Genomic DNA, 21,945 nt, shown 5'->3' with positions numbered 1-21,945 from the left:
ATTTTAATTAGCCTTTAGGGATATGCATTTAACCCACTAAAATGTATATTTTGCTGGGTGTATTATCATTTTACTGTCCTTTGTTAGACCAAGCTGTAGTCGTTACGAAAGTTTATTTATATTTCAATTTAAGGACTAGCTACTTTACTCAGAACTAGTATTATCAATTTCCATATTACTGTCCCTTTGGCTGACGTACTTCAGGTGTTGCTAGGAGTATTTTGTAAGAAATATATCGTGCTATGGCTATTAAAATTAAGAAGGGATTACCACTTCTAGGAAATGATTGGCTTTCTGCTTCTGATTTGCAGATTTTGGATTCTGCCAAAGTTTGTGCTTCTTACTGAAGCGATGTGGCACACTTAATGCATTTTTTAATAAGATGAGTTTATCGGACACTGAAGACTGCGGGTGTGTGAAGGACCTTGAGGACGTACTGACAGAGTGTCCTTAGTCGCGGTCCACACTGTGAAACATTTGCTGCAAAACATTTTTAAATTCTCTTTTGAAAGTGCATTCGTCTCCACACAGTTATTCAATTTATTTGTATATATGAATAAATGTGGATGACATACTCAACAAAAACTGCATGTACATGAACCAGATTACCCTTTTCCATTCAGCTTTCCCCTTTTCATCAACAAACTCAAATATTTTGTAGCAAATGTTGCAACAGTATGGACATTAGAAACATAGATGGTATGATCCCGTCGTTGTTTGATCGCTGTCTTCGTTCCTTGACCTTTTTATGTGATTCCTCTCCGGCACCATTACTGAGTGGTGGATGGTGTCACCCGTGATAATTGGTTGGTGTAACCCCAAATTATTTACTTAGGGGTAGGGAAACTTACACCACTTTTGCTCTATTAATTTGTTATATTATGCTCTGTTTTGATAATGTAAGGAATGTTTGTAACACCAGAAAAGCAACCAACCAAAAATTGTGGGTTACACAACTTTTGCACTGATGGCTTCATATAGTCCTACATTAACTTCTTTTGTAGGTCTTTAGATAGTCCCAGTATATATTCAGTCATAGGTCTTTATAAAGTTCTATTTTAGCTTCATTCGAAGGTCTTTCTTTATATAGTCGCAGTTTAGTAACTTCATTCGTATGCCCTTATATAGTATCAAGTTTATCAGCATTCGCCTTTATATAGTCCTAGTTTAGCTTTAGTCGTAGGTCTGTTTATACTTAGTCTCTGATCAGTTGCACTCGTAGGTCATCTTTATATAGTCCCAGTTTATATTCATTCATATGTCTTTATATAGTCCCAGTATAGCTTCCTCCGTAAGTCTTCATATTGTCCCAGTTTATTGTCATTAATAGGTTTATGTAGTCTCAGTTTAGCTTCATCCCTAGGTCTTCATATTGTCTATGTTTAGCTTCATCCGTAAGTCTTTATATTCCAATTTTAGCTTCATCCGTAGTGGTTTATCCGTTGGTCTTTACATAGTCTCACTTTAGCTTCATCCGTAGGTCTTTATAGTCTCAGTTTAGCTTTATCCAAGTTTAGTTTCATTGGTAGCTCTTTATATTGTCGAAGTTTTGCTTTATCCGTAGGTATTTACATAGTCCCAGTTTAGCATCATATATCCTAAACAATAGATTATGTCCAAAAACATAGCTTCAAATTGGTAGCTGAGTTTGGCAGTCTGTCATGTATGGGGCCGTTGGCCTTACTCACGTTATATAGATACAATTATGAATAAAAAATTCCGCGGGAGTTTGTTCCCAGGGAGTTTTTTCCCATTGTATTTGAATAGGAAAAATGAGAAAAAGGGAAAAACTAAAGGGGAATTTTTGTTCATTATTGGGCTGAATAAGTTTAACTCTTTCAGGTTTAGTGGTCACTTTTCTAACCACCTTTTGTAGAGGCTTTAAAACATTTCTTAGTGACATCTATTGGTATTTTGTTAAACAATTAAGTTTTTGTATGTCATCATCGTTTGGCAAAACTTTCCCGTCAAGTTGCTCTGGTTAGATTAATAGATCAATTTGAAAATATTGTAAACCGCAGGTTTTCTAAGGTGGTTTCCCGCATTCAATAACAAAAGCTCAGAGCGTTTATTGTTCAACAAATTCAGTGTTACTTTGTTATTTAGTTTTTGTTTGGTTGTCTTGAGGACGAAGAAAAGAATTATGAGGAGCAAGTCGATCTGATGGTGCTTGGTAACATATTTTTGATTGCTCCAGTCAAAATTTGAAGGTGATTTTAGATGATCACATACCTCTATAAAATTTGGCTAATACTTCTGTTAGTGACTTATCTATCCAAACAGCTGTGTTGGAACCAAAATGGGGAACAAATTGTGGATTTGTAGAGCCGGTTGTTTAAACAGGAGGTGGAGGTATGCAAAATTATATAAAAGAATTGGAGAATGTCTCAACTACACAACTATTTCGTTTGTTATGTTTAGAGAATTTAATTAAACTACTGCGAAATTGTTTATAATTATTGTTAATGTCAACCGCCATGGTGGTTAATAAACTAACCACCTTATTCCATAAAAACCTTTAGCTGTATTTTTCATAATATATGACCTTAATTGAAGTAAAAATGCGATTATTGTGTTTCTAAACTTATACACATAAAACTATGGCTGAAAGAGTTAATAAGAAGTTTTACGTGGTCGAACTTGGCTACTTCAACTCAAGTGATTCTGATGCGATTGGTGGAGTTTGAGATATCTAAGGGACTATTAGTTTCTACAGTTATAAATGCATAATTTCCTACTTACATAAGTGGTGGTGATTTAGTTTCGAAAATGTTTAAAAAAAGGGCGCTTGATCCATCTTCTAAACTACTCCAAACTAAATGGAAGTGCTTAATATTAACCACAACTGCATTTGTACCCAAACACACTCTCGTTTGAATGTATTTCGGGGTAAATAAAACTTGTCGATTTATCAGTTTAATGCAAAAATAAAAAAACGTCTACATAGCTCGTACATAGATATAGAAGAAATCTTTCATTCACTTTACCTTAGGGGAGCGAGCATGTGTCATGTGTTGTTGCATGTTCTTGTGATGCCATTTGAGGATTGTGAAAGATTAGCACTTGTGGTATTTTAAGTGAATGATTAACGAAACAACACAAGAAACAAACTGTAATTTATTTTAGCAAAAAGAAGCATGTTGCACTAATAAGAGAGAGAGAGGAGAGTGAGCACAAGTGCAAGTATGTGAGGTTTTGCTTAGTGATCAGCAAAAAATTACAAATAAAATGAAGAGGACCAAAAATAGAGTTGCTAGAAATAACAACAACTTAAAACATAGATATGTATCTAGTTTTAGGTGTTTAAAAATGAATTTGAATTTTTCATTTATTTTTTTGGTTGTGTTTTGTTTTTGCACTTGTCTTGTCTGCTCTTGTTTAATTAAAGACAACCAACTAACCATCCATCCAAAAACACACACATTTGTAAAGCAAACATACGTAAAAGAGATAGTACGTGGCATAAGTGGAAAGTAATTGAAATTTTGATATTCCAAGGAACTTAAAAACAATGTCAAAGATGCCTCTAGCACCCAGTAAGATTTTTCTGTGTGAGTATTTTAACTCTTTGCGGTTGGGTGGTCAGTTTACTAACCACATTTTCTATAGTCTTCAGAACATAGTTTATTGTCATCTATTGCCATTTTGCTAAACAATTATATTTTTTGAAGTCATCGTTTATGATTTTTTGCAAAACTTTGCCATCAGGGTGCTCTGGTTAGATAAATATGTATATTAATTTGAAAATATGGTAAAAATCCGATTTTTTTAAGAGATTTTCACGCATTCAATAAAAAACAGCACAGAATGTTTATTGTTCATCGAATTCAGTGTGTTACTTTGATATTTCGGTTGCTTGGTCATAAAATTTACTTCAAAATTTTCGATTTCAAAAAAATTTATATTTTTAATGGTAACCGCCACGGTGGTTAGTAAACTAACCACTTTTCACTCCACAAAAAACCTTGAAATGAGTGTTTTTTTCATGTTTTGATTAATTCTTTGATTTTAAACTTATACACAAAAAAGCGTAGCTGAAAGAGTTAAAGACTGTAGAAAACAAGAAAACTGTCCAGTATTTCGCAAGTCATAATTGTTTATTTTGTCATAAAAATTAAAATAAATAAATTCTCAAATGAAAATCTGTAAGGAATAGGAGTTGTGTACATTTCTATTTTACAAACTAAATTAAATTGACAAGAACAATTCAAATTTTCATTAAGGATATTTGGACAAAATTCAATTTAGCCCCCAAAAAAAATAGACAAGACAAGTTATTCATGTATTTATCTTTCTAGTATAAAGAGTAAAACATTTTAAATGTTTTTGCAGTATTTTAAATATAAATATGTGGTAATAAAAATGGTTTTTTTTTTTTTTTTTTCAAAACATATTTGAAACATGTCCACATTTTTCCTTTTGTTTGTCATTTTACCCTTAATGTTTTACATTTATTTTAAACTTTGTTTGGCTTTTAAGCAAAATTTCTCATTTATTTAAATGCTGTAGAAATAAAACCTTTTTGTGCCGGGTGTTTTTCATTAAAAAAGAAAATGTTACACAAAATCGTAATTCAAAATTTTTACATAATTTCCTATTTGGAATTATGTGTGTTTAAAATAAACAGGAATACAAAATAAGCAATTTCAACCACATGTTACCAGGCATCTCCTCATACGTTTCTTTATATACGAGGGAAGTAATAAAAATTGTTATCGCTTTTTATTGTTTTAAATATGCGGTAATATAAATCGGTATTGAAATGGTGGTTGATACATAAATTTAGGGTTTTATGTTAGTGGTGGTGGATATTTTTTTTAAAAATCTTAGGGACGAACAAATGTTGCTTTCGGGAGATTGACATAAGGATTGAGATCGAAAACTTCTTAAAATACATAAATGTTAAATGTTAAGACTAAGGACAAAAAAAAATTTTTAGTGATGAATTTTCGAAACTTTTCCGGAAACACTTCCATTAAGGTTTTTATAATGCCGTTCTGTCACTTTGTTCGGACACCTTTTTTTTGCTCTTCAATTCTCTTTTAACAACAGCTCAATATCTCTCCACTGGCCTTGGCTCCAGGCAGTTTGGAGGATAGAACTCTCCTCGTACAAATACAACATTATTATTCATTTACCACTCAAGACCTTGCTTACCGTAGTCATACAAAATAAGGCCAAAAATAAGTTGACACATTAAAAAGTCTTATGAATGGAAGCATACTCTTTTGTAAACATTCCTTGATGTAAATTTCGGTATTTATAGAGCCCTTTGTAACAAATGTTTGACTTCTTTTGCCGCAACTGCATATTGCTCGCCATGCCAAGAACTTTTTGGACAAATTTTCTGATTTTGGGCTTTAAACTTTTTACAACATTCCCTCGAGCATCAGCATAAAAATATACACAGTTCTTGTCAGGAACTTTTTGAGCCTTCTATGTTTTTAAACCTGCATTGGCTTTACAATTTCATACCAAATAGTCCAAGTACTGAGCTAACCGGACTGCTTTCCTACCGGATGTGTTGGGGACTCTTTTGAAAATGCTTTCTATTTATGGGCTTTAGAAACATCATCTATCAAAGGACAAGATCTCCCGTTACTGTTTCATGACATTGGAATCAGTTTGACGGCAGACCTTTGATTGTTTGACCAACTTTTTACGAGTTAGGGCCTTTCTACATGAGACCAACGATATGCTATTTTGTTCCTAGCAATTATTCATTTAGGCAGTTAATGTCTAGTAACCCTCCTAATGTCTAGTAACTTTGCTGACTCTAATTTATATATTTTTGGAATGTTTGACACTCTTGGGCTCTTTGTAATGCAAATAGAAGTCAACTGTTTATTTTATATATTCCAGGTAATCTAGAGTGAAGTCAATTGCCACTTTAGTGTCTCTAAGTAATCTAGGATGTAGTCACTTCTACCATTTTAGTACTGGACTTTAAGTCCAGTATAATAAGTAATCAATTGGCGTTACTAAGTGTGCTTTTGTAATCTGTAGTTTAGTATTTTTAATCTACTTATGTAAGGTTAATTGACTTCCGCTCAGGCCATAACTATTCTCATAGCTAATTCTGTAACCCGTAATAATCCTAACGATAGGTAAAATAACTAGTTCGGTAGAGCCGGAACTGCTGGGTTACCGCGGTTGTGGCTTTTTTAGCAGTGAAGCCAACTATTTATAACCAAAGCGCGAAGAGAATCCCCTCTTCTCATTTTGATCGAAACAAATAGTAGTCGGGCGGGGCACGGTCATTCTAAATAGTTTTTAACAGTTATTGCAACATGTGGCCGAGCGTTGTAATGATGGAATAATACGGTTTCGTGTCTGGGCGTTTTTCCTGTAATGGTCTGTCCAGATTTCAACAGCTCATAATAAATAGGACCCTTTTAATCCCACCCAATACAGAGAATTACCTTAGCGACATGGATATTTGGCTTTGGTGTCAATTCGGCTGGTTGGTCGGGCTTCATATACGATCTCTTACACTTCGGGTTATTGTAATGTATCCATTTTTTATCTCAAGTAATGATTCGGTGCAAAAATTATTTTCTTTTATAGCGTTCAAGCATCATTTCGGAGATGCAAAATCGTCTTTAAAGGTCTCTCCCTGCTTTTGGATGAATCCTGCAACTCGCAAACTTTTTGAAATTGCTGCTTGAGTAGCTCCCAATGATTTTGCCAGTCCTTGTTGAGTTTTACAACAATCTTCATGGAGTACTGCCTCCAATTATTGGTCTTCAAACTTTTTTTTTGGCTTGACTGGGCGATCTTTGTTTTCCGTGTCAAAATCACCACTTCTCAAACGCACAAGCCACGTATCGCACGTTGAAACCGTTGGAACACATTCACCATAAGGTTTGGTGAGCTCTGGTTCACACCATGTTGCCTTAATAATCACAAGATAGAAATTTAACACTTCAACAAAATTAACTTAAAAACATTTCAAAGTGAAAGGCGCCAATTTAGTGAGTTTTTCCATAAAAAATCACTGAGTGAAAACTCTAAATCTAATGCAAAAATAACTATGTTGACAACACTGCCTTTCAGAACTTGTAGCTGTTGCTTTAGACCAGTGATTGGCATAAAAAGAACGTAAAAAATGGATTATAATATCTTGTTATGCTCTCTTCTTTTCTGTTGTAATCTGAACAGCTATTGATTGTGATTTTCGTTCGTAATTTGATATTTTTTATGAACCCCGCTGACATTCGTATTGTTTATATATAAATAACCGATTATATTCTTCCCCTCATGTCTATGAGATCTAACCATTGTTTTAGACAAAATAGTAAATGAAACGATGACTATCCGAATATCCTTAGTACCATTTTACATTGCAAAAATGGAAAGGTAGGCAGACGAAGTGTGTTGGTAAGGGGTTGAAGTGAATGTTGGTAAGGGTTGAAGTGAATGAGAAAATTTGCCTGCTTTCAATTTCTGCATTGTTAATGGGGACTTACTAAATTCGATTTGAAGGGCGAAGGACCAAAATAACACGGTGGTTCGGAATTTCACTTTATAACCAAAAAGTCGAAGCAAGTTGATACGTACACTGCCTATGTGCCGATAATAAATAAAAAATAAACGAAAGTTTAAGAAATTTTCGCAAATTTTTATTTGCGCTGAATTTTAGTTCGATTGCAACATCTGTAAGAATTGTATGTCCGCAAAAGCGTGAAAGTTATTGCAGGTTGCTAATCGTGACCTGGGAAACTCGGTACTGCAGTCGGAAGAACTTATAATTCCATCACAATTCGCCGACATTGAATGCCCTGCCTTATTTGCGAGTTTTGTGAGGAAAGGCTGACCACCTATCAAAAGAGTCTTGTGAAAGTCACTTTGCTGACTAGTTTTTGACAACATTTTGCTGCAACCCTCGCACCTATCTCTTTAAAAGAAACTATATACAAAAATAAAAGAATCTAATCAAATTGTATTACATATTTCAAAATGATGTTACTGCTGGTCAGAAAACATGATGGCAAGAAATGCAAAAAAGAAATTAGAAATATTTTGACACAGTTTGTTGTTTTTCACAAACACCTGAGGGCATGTAAATCATATTTGAAGGGAATAAATAAATGAAAACGACAATTTGAAGTAAAAATACAAGAATATGCAAGCAATAAAATGATTTTGTAATTTGAAGCTGACATAATTAGGATTTTTTTCATAAAAAAAAATAAATATATAACAGATTCCTCAGGAAATTCAATATTTTCCTTTATTTCTCTAAAATTCCACAAAGAATATATCAAGTTTGGACAAAAAGTAAAGCACTTCATTAACTAATTACCAATTGTCTCTATTGCTATTTAAATTTCAATCAATAGCAAATAAAATTAATTTAGACATACTCGTACTTATAAAATCTTTCAATAGAAAGTGTAGTGTACTTACCGAAAAATTTATTATTATTTATTATATTTTATTAATTAAAATAGTCTCATTTCCAGTATGGAAATTTGCCTATTAAATCTCAGTGTTTGGATATTCAATCTTAAATCACCAAACATTTTATGTTGTTAATAAATATTTCGTATACAAGTTAAATTAAACAACAGGTGAACACAAAAATCAAATTAAATTAAATGTTTGTTAATTAAACAAAACACAGACTGACTAACACACAAAACAGCTGTCTAAATTAACTAAAATCAAATTAAAATTTAAACAAAAACTTTTTTATACCAACAAAATAGAAAATACAAAAGATTTTTTTTTTCTTATACAAACAATTTAGTACAAAATATTGCTACTTAATATTAATTGCACAATTAAGAATTATTTTATTTCTTTCCGCTTGATTGGCAAAAAGATCAAACTGTTTGAAACAAATTTACAAAAAAACAAGTAAGAGTGCTATATTCGGCTATGCCGAATCTTATATACCCTTCACCTTTGTTGTGGATGCATTATTATTTTTTATAATTAGTATATATGTATATTAGAGTGACAATCAGTTGTATGGAAAAAATTTTTTGTTAAAATTTTGAAGAGTGCCGGGTGGAATATTGTGACACTATGCCTAAAAGTTAAGTGCTGAAAATTTGAGCCAAATCGGTCAACGATTTCTGGACGCGCATCGAGGTCAAAGTTCAGATATATGCAAAATTATACTATTTATATGGAATAAATAGGTGAAACTCGTTAAATTTCTGCATTGTTTTCTAGAAATGTATAGATTTATTTATATTAATGAATATTACATTAAAAAAAATTTTTTGGAAGTTAACCCTGCATCTCCTTTGGGTCAAAATGACCCAAAAACTGTATTATTGCCAAAATTGAGGAAAAATGCAAATTTTTCAGATATTTTAAAAATTTTGCTACTAAATAAATACTTTTGCAATTGAATGCAAAATAATCGAAATGTGTACGTAATTATCGTTGTAATGAGATATAAATGACAAAATTTGGTTAAAAAATGTTAAAGTTATTACAAATTCGCCAGACCATTAACGTGTTTCAGGCCACTTGAACAAAAAATTTAGGAAAAAAAATTAACATATTTCGAGAAAAATTAAAATAAAAGCTAATTTTTATTTAAAATATGTCCGTATTTACTTGTGTATGAGTTTTTGTCTTCGTAGGATACCGTTAACCTATTCGCAGGTATGGCCAAAAAAAATTATTTTTTTTAACGGCTGTTTCAAATCTCCATTTTCAAATTTTTAAAAATTTTGTTAAACAAATTTCAGAATTTTTTGATCATCACATTGGGATTTATTGAGATCAAAATAGGGAATAAAAATATGAAAAAATTATGTCAATACCTCTTCCAGTTTTTCCGTACCTGCGATTTAAATTTTGCGATTTTCAAGAAAAACTATTTTTTTGTCCATATTTAGGCGAATGAGCCCAATTTCCTTAATGTTATAAATTTTAATTAAAACCTATTCATAATATTATAGTCCCTGTAATTTTAAATATGGTCTGAAAGTTTTACTAAAATCGGAAAACGATAACCTTAAATCGTGAAGGTCAAAGGTCAAATTTTTCAATATTTTGAATTTCTAAAGAAAAGATGGCGAAATGTTATATATTTTTGGGCCGATTTTAATGAGACTTGAGGAAAGTATAACTTAAAGTCCAGAATTTAAAATAACGGCACAAAAATGGAATTTAACTCTTAGCAGCACTTGGGGTCCAAATTACCCTCAACATTTAAAATCACGAAAAACACAGCCATTTTGACCCCAAGTGCTCTTAAAGGACTAAATCCATTTTTGCACTGTTGCTGTAAATGTTAGACCCCAATGTATATTTTGCTCAAGTTTCATTAAAATCGGCCCAAAAATATATAACATTTCGCTATCTTTTCTTTAGAAATTCCAAATATTGAAAAATTTGACCTTTGACCTTCACGATTTAAGGTTATCGTTTTCCGATTTTAGTAAAACTTTCAGACCATATTTAAAATTACAAGGACTATAATATTATAAATAGGTTTTAGTTAAAGTTTATAACATTAAGGAAATTGGGCTCATTCGCCTAAATACGGACAAAAAATTTGTTTTTCTTGAAAATCGCAAAATTTAAATCGCAGGTACGGAAAAACTGTAAGAGGTATTGACATAATTTTTTCATATTTTTATTCCCTATTTTGATCTCAATAAATCCCAATGTGATGATCAAAAAATTCTGAAATTTCTTTAACAAAATTTTTAAAAATTTGAAAATGGAGATTCGAAACGGCCGTTAAAAAAAATATTTTTTTTTGGCCATACCAGCGAATAGGTTAACGATATCCTACGAAGACAAAAACTCGTACACAAGTAAATACGGATATATTTTAAATAAAAATTAGCCTTTATTTTAAATTTTCTCGAAATATGTTAATTTTTTTTCTAAATTTTATGTTCAAGTGGCCTGAAACACGTTAATGGTCTGGCGAATTTGTAATAACTTTAAAATTTTTTAACCAAATTTTGTCATTTATATCTCATTACAACGATAATTACGTACACATTTCGATTATTTTGCATTCAATTGCAAAAGTATTTATTTAGTAGCAAAATTTTTAAAATATCTGAAAAATTTGCATTTTTCCCGAATTTTGGCGATAATACAGTTTTTGGGTCATTTTGACCCAAAGGAGATGCAGGGTTAACTTCCAAAAAATTTTTTTTAATGTAATATTCATTAATATAAATAAATCTATACATTTCTAGAAAACAATGCAGAAATTTAACGAGTTTCACCTATTTATTCCATATAAATAGTATAATTTTGCATATATCTGAACTTTGACCTCGATGCGCGTCCAGAAATCGTTGCCCGATTTGGCTCAAATTTTCAGCACTTAACATTTAGGCCTAGTGTCACAATATTCCACCCGGCACTCTTTGAAATCTAAGAAAAAAAAATCGGCTGTCACTCTAATGTATATACATTGCCCACTTTCAGCGTACAGCATCCTAAATTTATCAAGAACACAAAAAACAACAACAACGCCAAACGAAACAGAACACCAAAAGAAAAAACAAAAACAAAATACGCAAGGCAATGAAACCAACACACATCCAAACATACGTTTAATTGTATACAAAACAACAACAACGCCAAAAGAAACAAAACACAAAAGAAAAACAAAATACGCAAAGCATGCACATTCAAACATACGATTTGTTGATTTTTTGTCAAAAAATCCAACACACAACCAAACATACGTTTAATTGTATAAAAAGAACAACAACGCCAAAAGAAACAAAACACAAAAAAAAACAAAATACGCAAAGCTTGCACATCCACACAACCAAACAAACGGTTAGTTGTATAAAAAACAACAACAACGCCAAAAGAAACAAAACACAAAAAAAAACAAAATACGCATAGCTTGCACATCCAACCATACGTTTTGTTGTTTTTTTGTCAAAGCATGCAATACATTGTGTTTTTTGATGAAATTTTCAGAGGTTGTCTCGGATTTTTGCTCATATCTCCGTTATTTATGGACGGATTTTGCTGATTTTAAATAGCAAAATTCTCGAAAGTATGTCTGACAGAATTGTTGAAGATTTGGATCCCGGAGATATCTGGGGCCTTCAGAAAATTGATTTCAACAGACAGACAGACAGACAGACAGACGGACAGACAGACAGACAGACAGACAGACAGACAGACAGACAGACAGACAGACAGACAGACAGACAGACAGACAGACAGACAGACAGACAGACAGACAGACAGACAGACAGACAGACAGACAGACAGACAGACAGACAGACAGACAGACAGACAGACAGACAGACAGACAGACAGACAGACAGACAGACAGACAGACAGACAGACAGACAGACAGACAGACAGACAGACAGACAGACAGACAGACAGACAGACAGACAGACAGACAGACAGACAGACAGACAGACAGACAGACAGACAGACAGACAGACAGACAGACAGACAGACAGACAGACAGACAGACAGACAGACAGACAGACAGACAGACAGACAGACAGACAGACAGACAGACAGACAGACAGACAGACAGACAGACAGACAGACAGACAGACAGACAGACAGACAGACAGACAGACAGACAGACAGACAGACGGACATGGCTTAATCGACTCCGCTATCTATAAGGATCCAGAATATATATACTTTATAGGGTCGGAAATGAAAAATGTAGAAATTACAAACGGAATGACAAACTTATATATACCCTTCTCACGAAGCTGAAGGGTATAAAAAAGCCAAAGAATTTTTGAGGGGAAAGAAAGCTTGTATATGTGTTGTTTTTAAATTCAAATAAAAAAAGATTTTGTTAAATTTTAATTAGGTGCGAAAATGTGTGTGTTCTTTAAGAAGTACTAAATAAAATGAATTAAAATGTGCATAAGTAATTTTGAATATAAAGTGCCTCATAAAACCTAGGCTTTGGATATTTCCTTATTCGGGTTAGGATCTAAGTGAGCGAATCACGTTTTGTTCAAAATCTCTCTGTATCGCTACTCAAGTACAAATTGTTTTGCCCTATCGAGAAAATATGTGAGCTTTGAGCCATGAACTTTTCATTCACAATAGTTGATGTTGTTCCTAACAGCTGTTAATTGTTTACAAAATTCCATCTAAAAATTTCTCATGTTGGGGAATTTATTCATGTGAAATATTGATTCGCGAAAGAGGTGAATGTTTGCTGGACATGTTTTTAATTCCTATGAACGTATTTAAAGGTTAAAAAATTATGCTTGCGAGACATTGTCACATATTCACTATAATCTCATTCACTATGTCCAGACAATCCACATATCGTCGTCGAAACTACAGAGATAAATTTGTTCAGGTTCTTCAGAGTGGGAAAAACGTGAAAATGGTGAAATTGTAAATTACATTTAATAGCAGACATCGCTGTCCGAACCAATGTTCTGACAACGTTGTTTACACAAGAACATAAAATCGACAAGAGACAAATCCATGTGGGGACAAGAAACTGTTCGCTGAGTGAACAAATTGACGGCTCGTCAAGGAGGGAGTCGATTAGCTACGATAATGGATGCATGCCTAGCTGTCGCTTTGTTGTCATTATGACCACTGCCCGACAGCATCACTTTCAAACGCGATAAAAAGCGCTACTGAAAATTTGTTTCAAATGAGATATTTTATTAAAAATAGTGTCATAATTGTATTAACAGAAATATTTGAAAGCAAATTGAAATTGCATAGATTCCATTTTACCGTTCGCATTAATTCTGGTTTTGATAATTTTTGATTGCACCCAACATATTTCATTGAAGTTTCGGGTATTGACAGCCTTAAAAGAGGACATATAAAAATAAATTACCTATCTGTCAACTGTAGTATTGAAGAAAAATACTCTTAAACGCATCAGCTCTGGTGTCAATCACTTTACCTTTATAGTTGATACTTCGTGAAACAAAAGTATGCTTCAAAGCAAAATGCCATCTAGTGTAAAATCGCTGACTGTCTAAAATGCTACTTTTGGGTTATTCAAAATAGCTAAATTTACAGCAAAGAGTGGCTGCTGTTCAGGAAAGATCTCGCTGCTCCAGATTTCTATTGCTTTAGACCAGTGGTTGGCTAAAGAGAACGTAGAATATGGATTATAATAAGGTGTTATGCGCTTTCTTTCACCGTTGTAATCTGACCAGCGATTGATTGTGCATGTGACTAACCGATCATATACGCCCCCACAGTGCCGATCAGTGCTTCGAAAGAATCTAATCAAATTTCAAAATGATGTTACTGCTGGTCCTTACATTCCATCAATACCTGTTAAAAAGTATTTAGAATTTCCAAAAGGCTGCTATCTATTATGAGCTGCTGAAATCAGACCATGGAACCTGTACCAAAAGGAACTGATTCGTTTGAAGCGATCATTCGTCCAAAAACGCCCAGAATATGAGGACAGTCATGACAACGCTCGACTACATGTTGCAAAACCTGTTAAAAAGTATTTCCAATGAAGTGGTTGGGAAGTTTTCCACATTTTCTAACTTTAGTAGAGTAACCCTCGTAAGACAAAAATTGTTAAAAGATCCCAAAGAAGTGCAAGAAATAGTTAATTTCAACAGCAAAAGCAAGTAAATATAAACAAACAACTGAGTAGAATAAGAACTTAAAACAAATAAATAAAAGTAACAAAATACTCATGAAATGTAAACAAATGTTTATTTTATGCAAAAACCAGTAGTTTCACACATTCAGATAACCGACAATGAAGGCAATGGTGACCAAAGCAACTGATAAGGAAAAAATTTAATGGAAATATAAAAAAATATAAACAGCAAATAAAACAAAAAAAATAAACAAAACTGCAATTATAGCTACATACGTATATGTAATTTGTTTTTGTAAAAATGTAAATAAATTTTAAAATAAGAATTGTATAATATTGTTTGTTTATTAATGTTTAAGAATAATGACACTTTTTGTAAATAGAGAGTAAGAACCAAACTTATAAATAGAAGAGAGTTAAATAAAATTATCGTTTTCCAATATGTTAGCTGTCATAATATGTAGGTTTAATGATAAAAATTAAAAGTAATTATTAGTATTTATTCATAATTAAATAAGCTTTTTATAAACTACTTTGTTTTATGGTTAAACTACAAATAATTTCAAGAATTTCTACTGTTTACTTGAATTTTTATTATAGGAATAAAAAAAACAAACGTATTTTATAACAGAGAAAAAAATTGTATTTATTTGGAATTTTGGAATTTTGTTTTAGAAAGAAAAAAAAACTACTTACATGCGGCGAAAAATTTGTAGCGTTGTTTAACATGATTTGAATTTTGAGGAATTTGTTTTTGAAGTTGGTTTCTTTTTTTTTTCTTGTGGATTTATCAGAGATTTCAAAACTTAAAATTTCTTGCTAAAATACTTTTTTTTTGGTATCAACTATTTGTATTTTATATGTATGCAGTAATATGTAGGTAGGTAGGTATATTTTAGATAAATTTGTTTTCAAATCAAAATTGTTTTTGTTTTTTGGTATAGGTAGGAGGTATGATGTACAGTTTTTATGCTTAAAAGAAAATGGGAGGAAAAAAAAAAGAAAATTTAAGGGTTTTAAAAAAATTAAAATAAATATTGTGAACAATTCAATGTTGTGTGTTGATTGGAATTGTTTATTGATTTTAATATGTAGTTTATTTTATTAATTTTATTTAATTATAGCAATTTTATACAAAAAGCAAAAATTTTTGCGGTTTTTTTGGTGAAAACAAAATATTTATATACAAATGTGATAAAGGATTTATTTATTTATGCATACTTAGTAGGATAAATATGTTTAAATATTTAAAGCCTACTTTTAGGAAGCCAACAATTATTGTTTTATAATTTTCTAGTCTACAGTAATAATGCGATAAATGTACCTAATTATCCCTGCAAATGTGTATATCTGGATCTTTAGATAATCAAGGCTTAAACAAAATATTTGAAGAATAATGCTTGTAATATTATTTAACAATTTTTGGATTTATTTTATTTACATTGCTATTTTATTTTCTAATAAACTTATTGATAAAATTACCCATAAACCGGTGATTTCCCTGATATTAAATAAATAGATTTAAACAAGCTAAAACAAAATTTTTTTATTTTATTTAATAAAAACAAAATTCTCTTGTAATCAACGTTCCTAAATTACTCAACATCTCTAATACGATTACCTATTAATTTAACACCAAAAATTACTAATCAAGAGCCAGAAAAGAAAATAAATACATTCAGAAATAATCCAAATGGAATAAAACATGATTCTAATTAGTTACAACTTTTTTTGCCCATTAAACACAACATCATACAAAAAAAAAAACACCCTGCTTCTCGTTTCTTTCAACATTTATTACAACAATGTTGAAAAATGAAAACGAAATACAACAAAATAAAATAAAAAAAAACTCTACTATTTAACGTCACCGCACTGGCATATCTACAAAACGCAATGTGACAACAAATAAATGGCAACAACAATAAAAACAACAGCAAGATTTTTACGGGAATACGAGGAAAAAGAAAAAATCAATAAAATGACAACCGGGGTAAAAAATAAAAACTGAGAGAAACGAAAATATCACCGCAACAAAAACAAATATATGGAAAAATGAGAGGCTGCTGCATATTGTTTTTTTTTTTTGTACAAGAAAGAAAGAGCAGATGAAAAGCAAATAAGAAAAAAACGCATTAGTGAAAAATAACAAAAAATAAAAGACCGGATTCAGTGTTGCCGTATGATAGATGCGTGAGATATGTAGAAAAGTTGGATGTAAATGGGGAAAAGTAATTGTGGGTAGTAATGGAATATGTTTAAAATATTTAAATCGCAAAATATGTATTGTAGAAATAAAAAACATAAATATATCAAAACAAATTTATTTACTTGCTCATTTTTGAGCGTTTTTTTAGATTTTAATTTAAAAATGAAGACTTATGTGCTGTTTTTATAATCCAACGAGTAATTTGACTGGAAATTTTACATGTGTTTTGTTATTGTAACAAAAACAAAATACATGTACAATTTCTACTCAAAGCACTCGTTTGCTATAGAAAAACAGCACATTAGAATGAGTAAAAATAACAAAATCATTGAATAAAAATTTTCAAAAGTCATCATTGGATATAAATTTTGTGAAAAGTATAAAAATGAGAAATTAAAAATTTGTAATAAGCTATTTTTTTAGAGAATTAGAACCAGCATATTGTGTTATTTTTTCTTACAGGAGATAGAGCATAGAGTGAAGTTTATAAATTTATTTTCCACAAAAGTTGATTTTCATAAAAATTTAATTTGGAATGTTTTGAATACATATTTATATGGTCTCGATATGGTTATGGAAATCCGAAAACAAATAAGTATCATAATAGACAAGACCGATATCCGAAAATACTTAAGACTTTTTAAGCATATTCTAATTTCTAATAACTGCACAGAACCAATTTTGAACATAAATAGTAAAATATTTAAAAAATAATAGTTTTAACAGTTTAAATTTTATGTTTAAATACAAATAAAATCCGGATGGCTTGATGAAAACTATAAATTTTTAAAGAAAATCTTCGTTGGCATTTAGAGAAAGAGGCAATCACTTCATGAAAGTTTAAGAATCTATTTGGATTTGAATATAAATAGCATTTATTGAGTTTTCTTAATTCTTTAACTTTAATTAATTCAAAGAAATTTTTAAATATTTTTAAATCCAAATAAAATTGAGAAGGATTGAAGAAAACTTTTTAAATTTTTATGACATTTGTTCTTAAATATTTTCCTGTACTAAAAATACTATTCCTGTAATATTATTGATTTATAACATTTGATAAAAATTCTATTCCGATTTGAAAATATGTATGAACAATGCATAAATATGTCATATAATTTTTTTGCAGTTTTAGCCAAAACAATGTTTGTTTAAATACTTTATTCACAGAAATTTATTATTGTTGTAGAAACTAGTTCTGTTTGCTTAGACAAGATCATCAAAGACTTAGGGATAGCTAAATTGATTTGTTATTATAAAAATATTACTTTAGAGTGAATAAGAATTACAAATACTCCAGCTGTATTTACAGAAATATCTAAGATTGAGAAAACACCAACAATCTTTTCTTTTCTTACATGTCACGGATATTTCCAAATAGAATTGTAGTCGATATGTCAAAATAAAGGACACATATTGAGATGTTAATACTTTTTTAGAAATGATTTTTTTATACAATTAAGCCCCATAACGTCTACATACCGGAGAAATAATTGTGTTACTTAAATTTAAAGCAGTTTTTTTAGATTTTTTTAATGAAATGTATAATAATATACGTCTTATGTCGATTTTAGCAACAAAAAAAATTCAAATAATGCGCAAAAGCTCAGCATTATTAGAGTTATTGATTCTGAGTATAATTACGAAAAATTTATTGTCGTCAAGCCTACTTTTTGGTGGGCGGGTCTTTTAAGTTTCATAATATTTTGGACACTAAAGCCCAAATAACCCCAAAAAAATAATTATTCGACTCAGAATCAATAATTCTACTAAATTTTAGACGTGATAGGAAATGTTTCGAAACCCGACTTCAGTGATGTGGTTTTAATTTTTTTAGTATGAATTTTTTTTTAACAAATATATTTCATTAATTTTAACTTGCAAATACAGCATTTAATGAAAAAAATGTAACTTGAATTCCTGTATGTAGACTTTATTGGGCTGCTATACATCATTACATTTGCTGCAATAATAATAATTCCGAGTGATATGCAATAAAAGTTAAAACTAGTACATATTTGTTATACAAATGTAACAATTTTAAGAGACCTTAGAAATTCATCCAAAATTCTTATCTACTTCTCTACTACTTTACTAGGGTGGTCCCAAAAAAAAATTGTGGATGTTCCTAACTAAAATAAAAGTCATTCTATGACACCGTTTCTCAAAACTTTTGTAAAACTTTTATAAAAAGCTCCTTTTTAAGAATTTTATTTTATGCAGCGTTTAACCCTCTAACAGCAGCGAGTATGCATGGCCTTGACTGGCAATAACACGCCGTGTAAAATTGAAATGATTTTGCCATGCCACTAGAAGCCTCTTTTACTGTATATTTTTCCCGCTGGGAAATATTCAATTAAAATTCAAACTATGTACCTATATTGAAAAAAAATAAATTAAAAAACTTAACATTTTTGTAAAAAATAATAAAAGTTCAAATAGGTATTTTTGGACTTTATACAATAATTTTAGATACGGCATAGAAACCGCCTTTCACATGATACCATTATTTCATGTTTCCTTTGCGAAATCCTTAAAAAAGTAAATAATTAATTTCTTATTATATGAAAAATTGGCTGTTTCTGCTATATATGGACCGAATTGAATAATTACTGATTTAACACTGAACGAATTTGACAAATTTATTTCAGCCAAAACACCACCTGGCCAGCAAAAACTTCGCCTACTAAACAACCAGAAATTTAGTAGGAATTTTAAAATCACTACTAAACTACTTACAACTCTACTACGATAACTACTTATTTTTGTTCGCAATGTCCCAAAAGTAAGCCATTCAAATTAAAATTAAATAATTACTAATGAAACCCAAAAGGAATTTAAAATATTCGCAGACATATACATATATTTATTAGAAATTCATTCCATAACAATATTATGAATTTTGAATGAAAAACCTAAAATAAAATTAAATAATTAGGAATTTTTGGATATTTTTCCCGTTTCCTTGGGTCAACATTAAATACATTATCTGGCAACACTAAAAAGAGTAGTATTCCCATTACAAAAAAAATAAAATTCTGAGCAGAGAATTTCATCCCAGAGACAACCGACTGACTTATTAGTTTGCATAAATTTATGAAATTATTAAAATTGTATATAAAAATGAAAAATTTTTGCTTTTTGTATAAACGAAGAAAAATAATAAGGACTTATTATTTTGTTAAAAGAAATAAAGAAAATTAAATTAATTTTGTTGTATGCCTACCTTTCGTTTAATATTAAATCATAGACTTTGAAACGGTTCTTAGAAAATTGTTTTCTCTTTGGCTTTTTTCTTACTTTTTGTATTTAGTTAAACAACACACACAGAGAGATACAAATTATGAACGACACTAATTAAATTAGTTAAACAACTAACAAAGAAAGAGTTTACAAATAAATTTTGTTTATTAAATTTGCACAGTATTATTTTATTTATATATTTTTGCTTATTTATTCACTAGATAGACAATAGATGTAGTAAGATAGATTTAGTGGTGTTCTTTTTGTTTGTTGTAGTATGTATTTATTTGTTAAATACTTTCTTCACTACGTCACAATGAGAATTTAACGAAATTGTATTTAGAACGGTTACAGCAACAAAAAAAATACAGAAAATAAAAAAGTTTAAGAAAAAAAAATATATAGAACTAAACAAAACTCATACATATACACACACTCTTAAACACCACTAAAATCTGTGTGTGTGTAACACAGGAAAAAACCAACAACAAAAAAGGGTGCAAGTTTTAGCTTGTTATGAACGAATGTAAAGAAAAAAATTTACTTTTTTCTCAATTTTGTATTAAGCTTTTTTTTCAGCAAATTTGCAGTTATATAAATGGAGTACAGATAGATACACTTTTTTATTCAATTAAACTATTATTGTTGCAGTTATTTTGTGTAGTTATTATCATATCATCTTCACTTTAATTTATCCAAATTGGAATTTTTTCTTGCTTCAAACAGACACAAAAAAAAAACAAAATTATGCACACGCGACTCGATGAAACATGACCGTACCGTACAAATGCTGAATTGAGAATGAATGCAAAATGGTGCTCTCAAAATGCAGTTAGTTTCTTTTTTCAACCCCCTCCAATTCTAATTTGCAAATGTCAAAATAAACGGGAACGATAGAAAATTGCAGTAAACAATAAACAGGGTAAAAAAAGAAAGCAGAAACGAATGTACTAAAATGTGATGCCACTATAATGCTACCCAAGCATTGTTGCCACATAAGGCGATTTTTAATGACTAGGTAAAGGTAACGGTAGCGTTATTTTGGATTATTTTGGTAACGGTAATTATAGTTATTTCGGTAATGGTAGCTTAGCGGTAATATGAGTGTTCTTATTTCGGTAACGGTATTTCAATGATAACGATATTAACGATATTATCCTGAATTAAATTATTAATAAAATTTAGAAAAATTAAAAATAAATTGAGAAAGTTGGTATTTTCTCATATTTTAAATTCTCTAGATTCAATAAACTGTATTATTGAAATTAAAATTTTTTTTATAAATTTAATTATTTATAGAATAGCGGTAATGGTAACTAATCGGTAACTAAAGGATATTTCAGCGGCAACGGTAGCCAACATTCTCCGTTGCCTTTTTCCCCAATATATTCAGATCAAGTTCCTCTTCTCACACATGTTAACAAAGTTATTGACGATTTTGTTATAGCGAAATTCGATTTTTTATCAGAAATATGAGTGATCATTAAAGGCATATTTACAAATTCATTGACGATTTACGATTCGATTTTTCAATGAACTAACATGCATAACTACAAAAGCTCAAAAATCGATTTTAAGACTGCGAATTTCATTTATATCCTGGCCATTTATGGATGGATTTGTTATTTTGAAAATTAAAAAAGTACTTCTAAATCGAGGTAGTCATGGGTTTCAGCCATTTATTGTCGGATGTTTATTCCACCAATTTTTATTTGCGTACAAGGTCGTAGCAAAAATTATTTAAATACATTTTTGTAAGGGAAAATCGAGATACTCTTATTCCAGCACCTTGTGCTGAAGCAGATCGTAAAAGTTTTTAACACTAAATGCAATAGTAAGCTTTTAACTTATTAAAAGGACAAAATAAATTTTGTAGTATAAAAAGGCACATCTGTATAATTTCTTTTAAAACATAACTGGTACATTCAAACATACTGTTACGAATTTGCAATAGCGATTTGAA

At 30.5% G+C, this 21,945-nt stretch overlaps 1 protein-coding gene across 4 annotated transcripts in view; it reads right to left on the bottom strand.

Moving 5' to 3' along the window:
* The window catches only part of Adar (Adenosine deaminase acting on RNA), a 186,286-nt gene extending 166,119 nt beyond the window's left edge, over positions 1–20,167 (bottom strand). For 2 of the 4 annotated variants that reach the window (XM_065510013.1, XM_065510015.1), the window contains exons 1-2: positions 19,966–20,167; positions 15,230–15,505 (exon numbers count right to left, since the gene is read on the bottom strand). In XM_065510013.1, coding sequence (XP_065366085.1) covers positions 15,230–15,262 — 33 coding nt within the window. In that variant the 5' untranslated portion in view covers positions 15,263–15,505; positions 19,966–20,167. The remainder of the gene's footprint in view (positions 1–15,229; positions 15,506–19,965) is intronic. The other 2 variants (XM_065510014.1, XM_065510016.1) reach the window with 1 other exon arrangement.
* Between the last annotated feature and the right edge of the window lie 1,778 nt (positions 20,168–21,945).

The sequence above is a fragment of the Calliphora vicina genome, chromosome 4 (assembly GCF_958450345.1).
Source record: "Calliphora vicina chromosome 4, idCalVici1.1, whole genome shotgun sequence".
In the NCBI taxonomy this organism is placed as follows: Eukaryota; Metazoa; Arthropoda; class Insecta; order Diptera; family Calliphoridae; genus Calliphora; species Calliphora vicina.
This window is presented reverse-complemented; position numbering and strand designations above follow the sequence as displayed.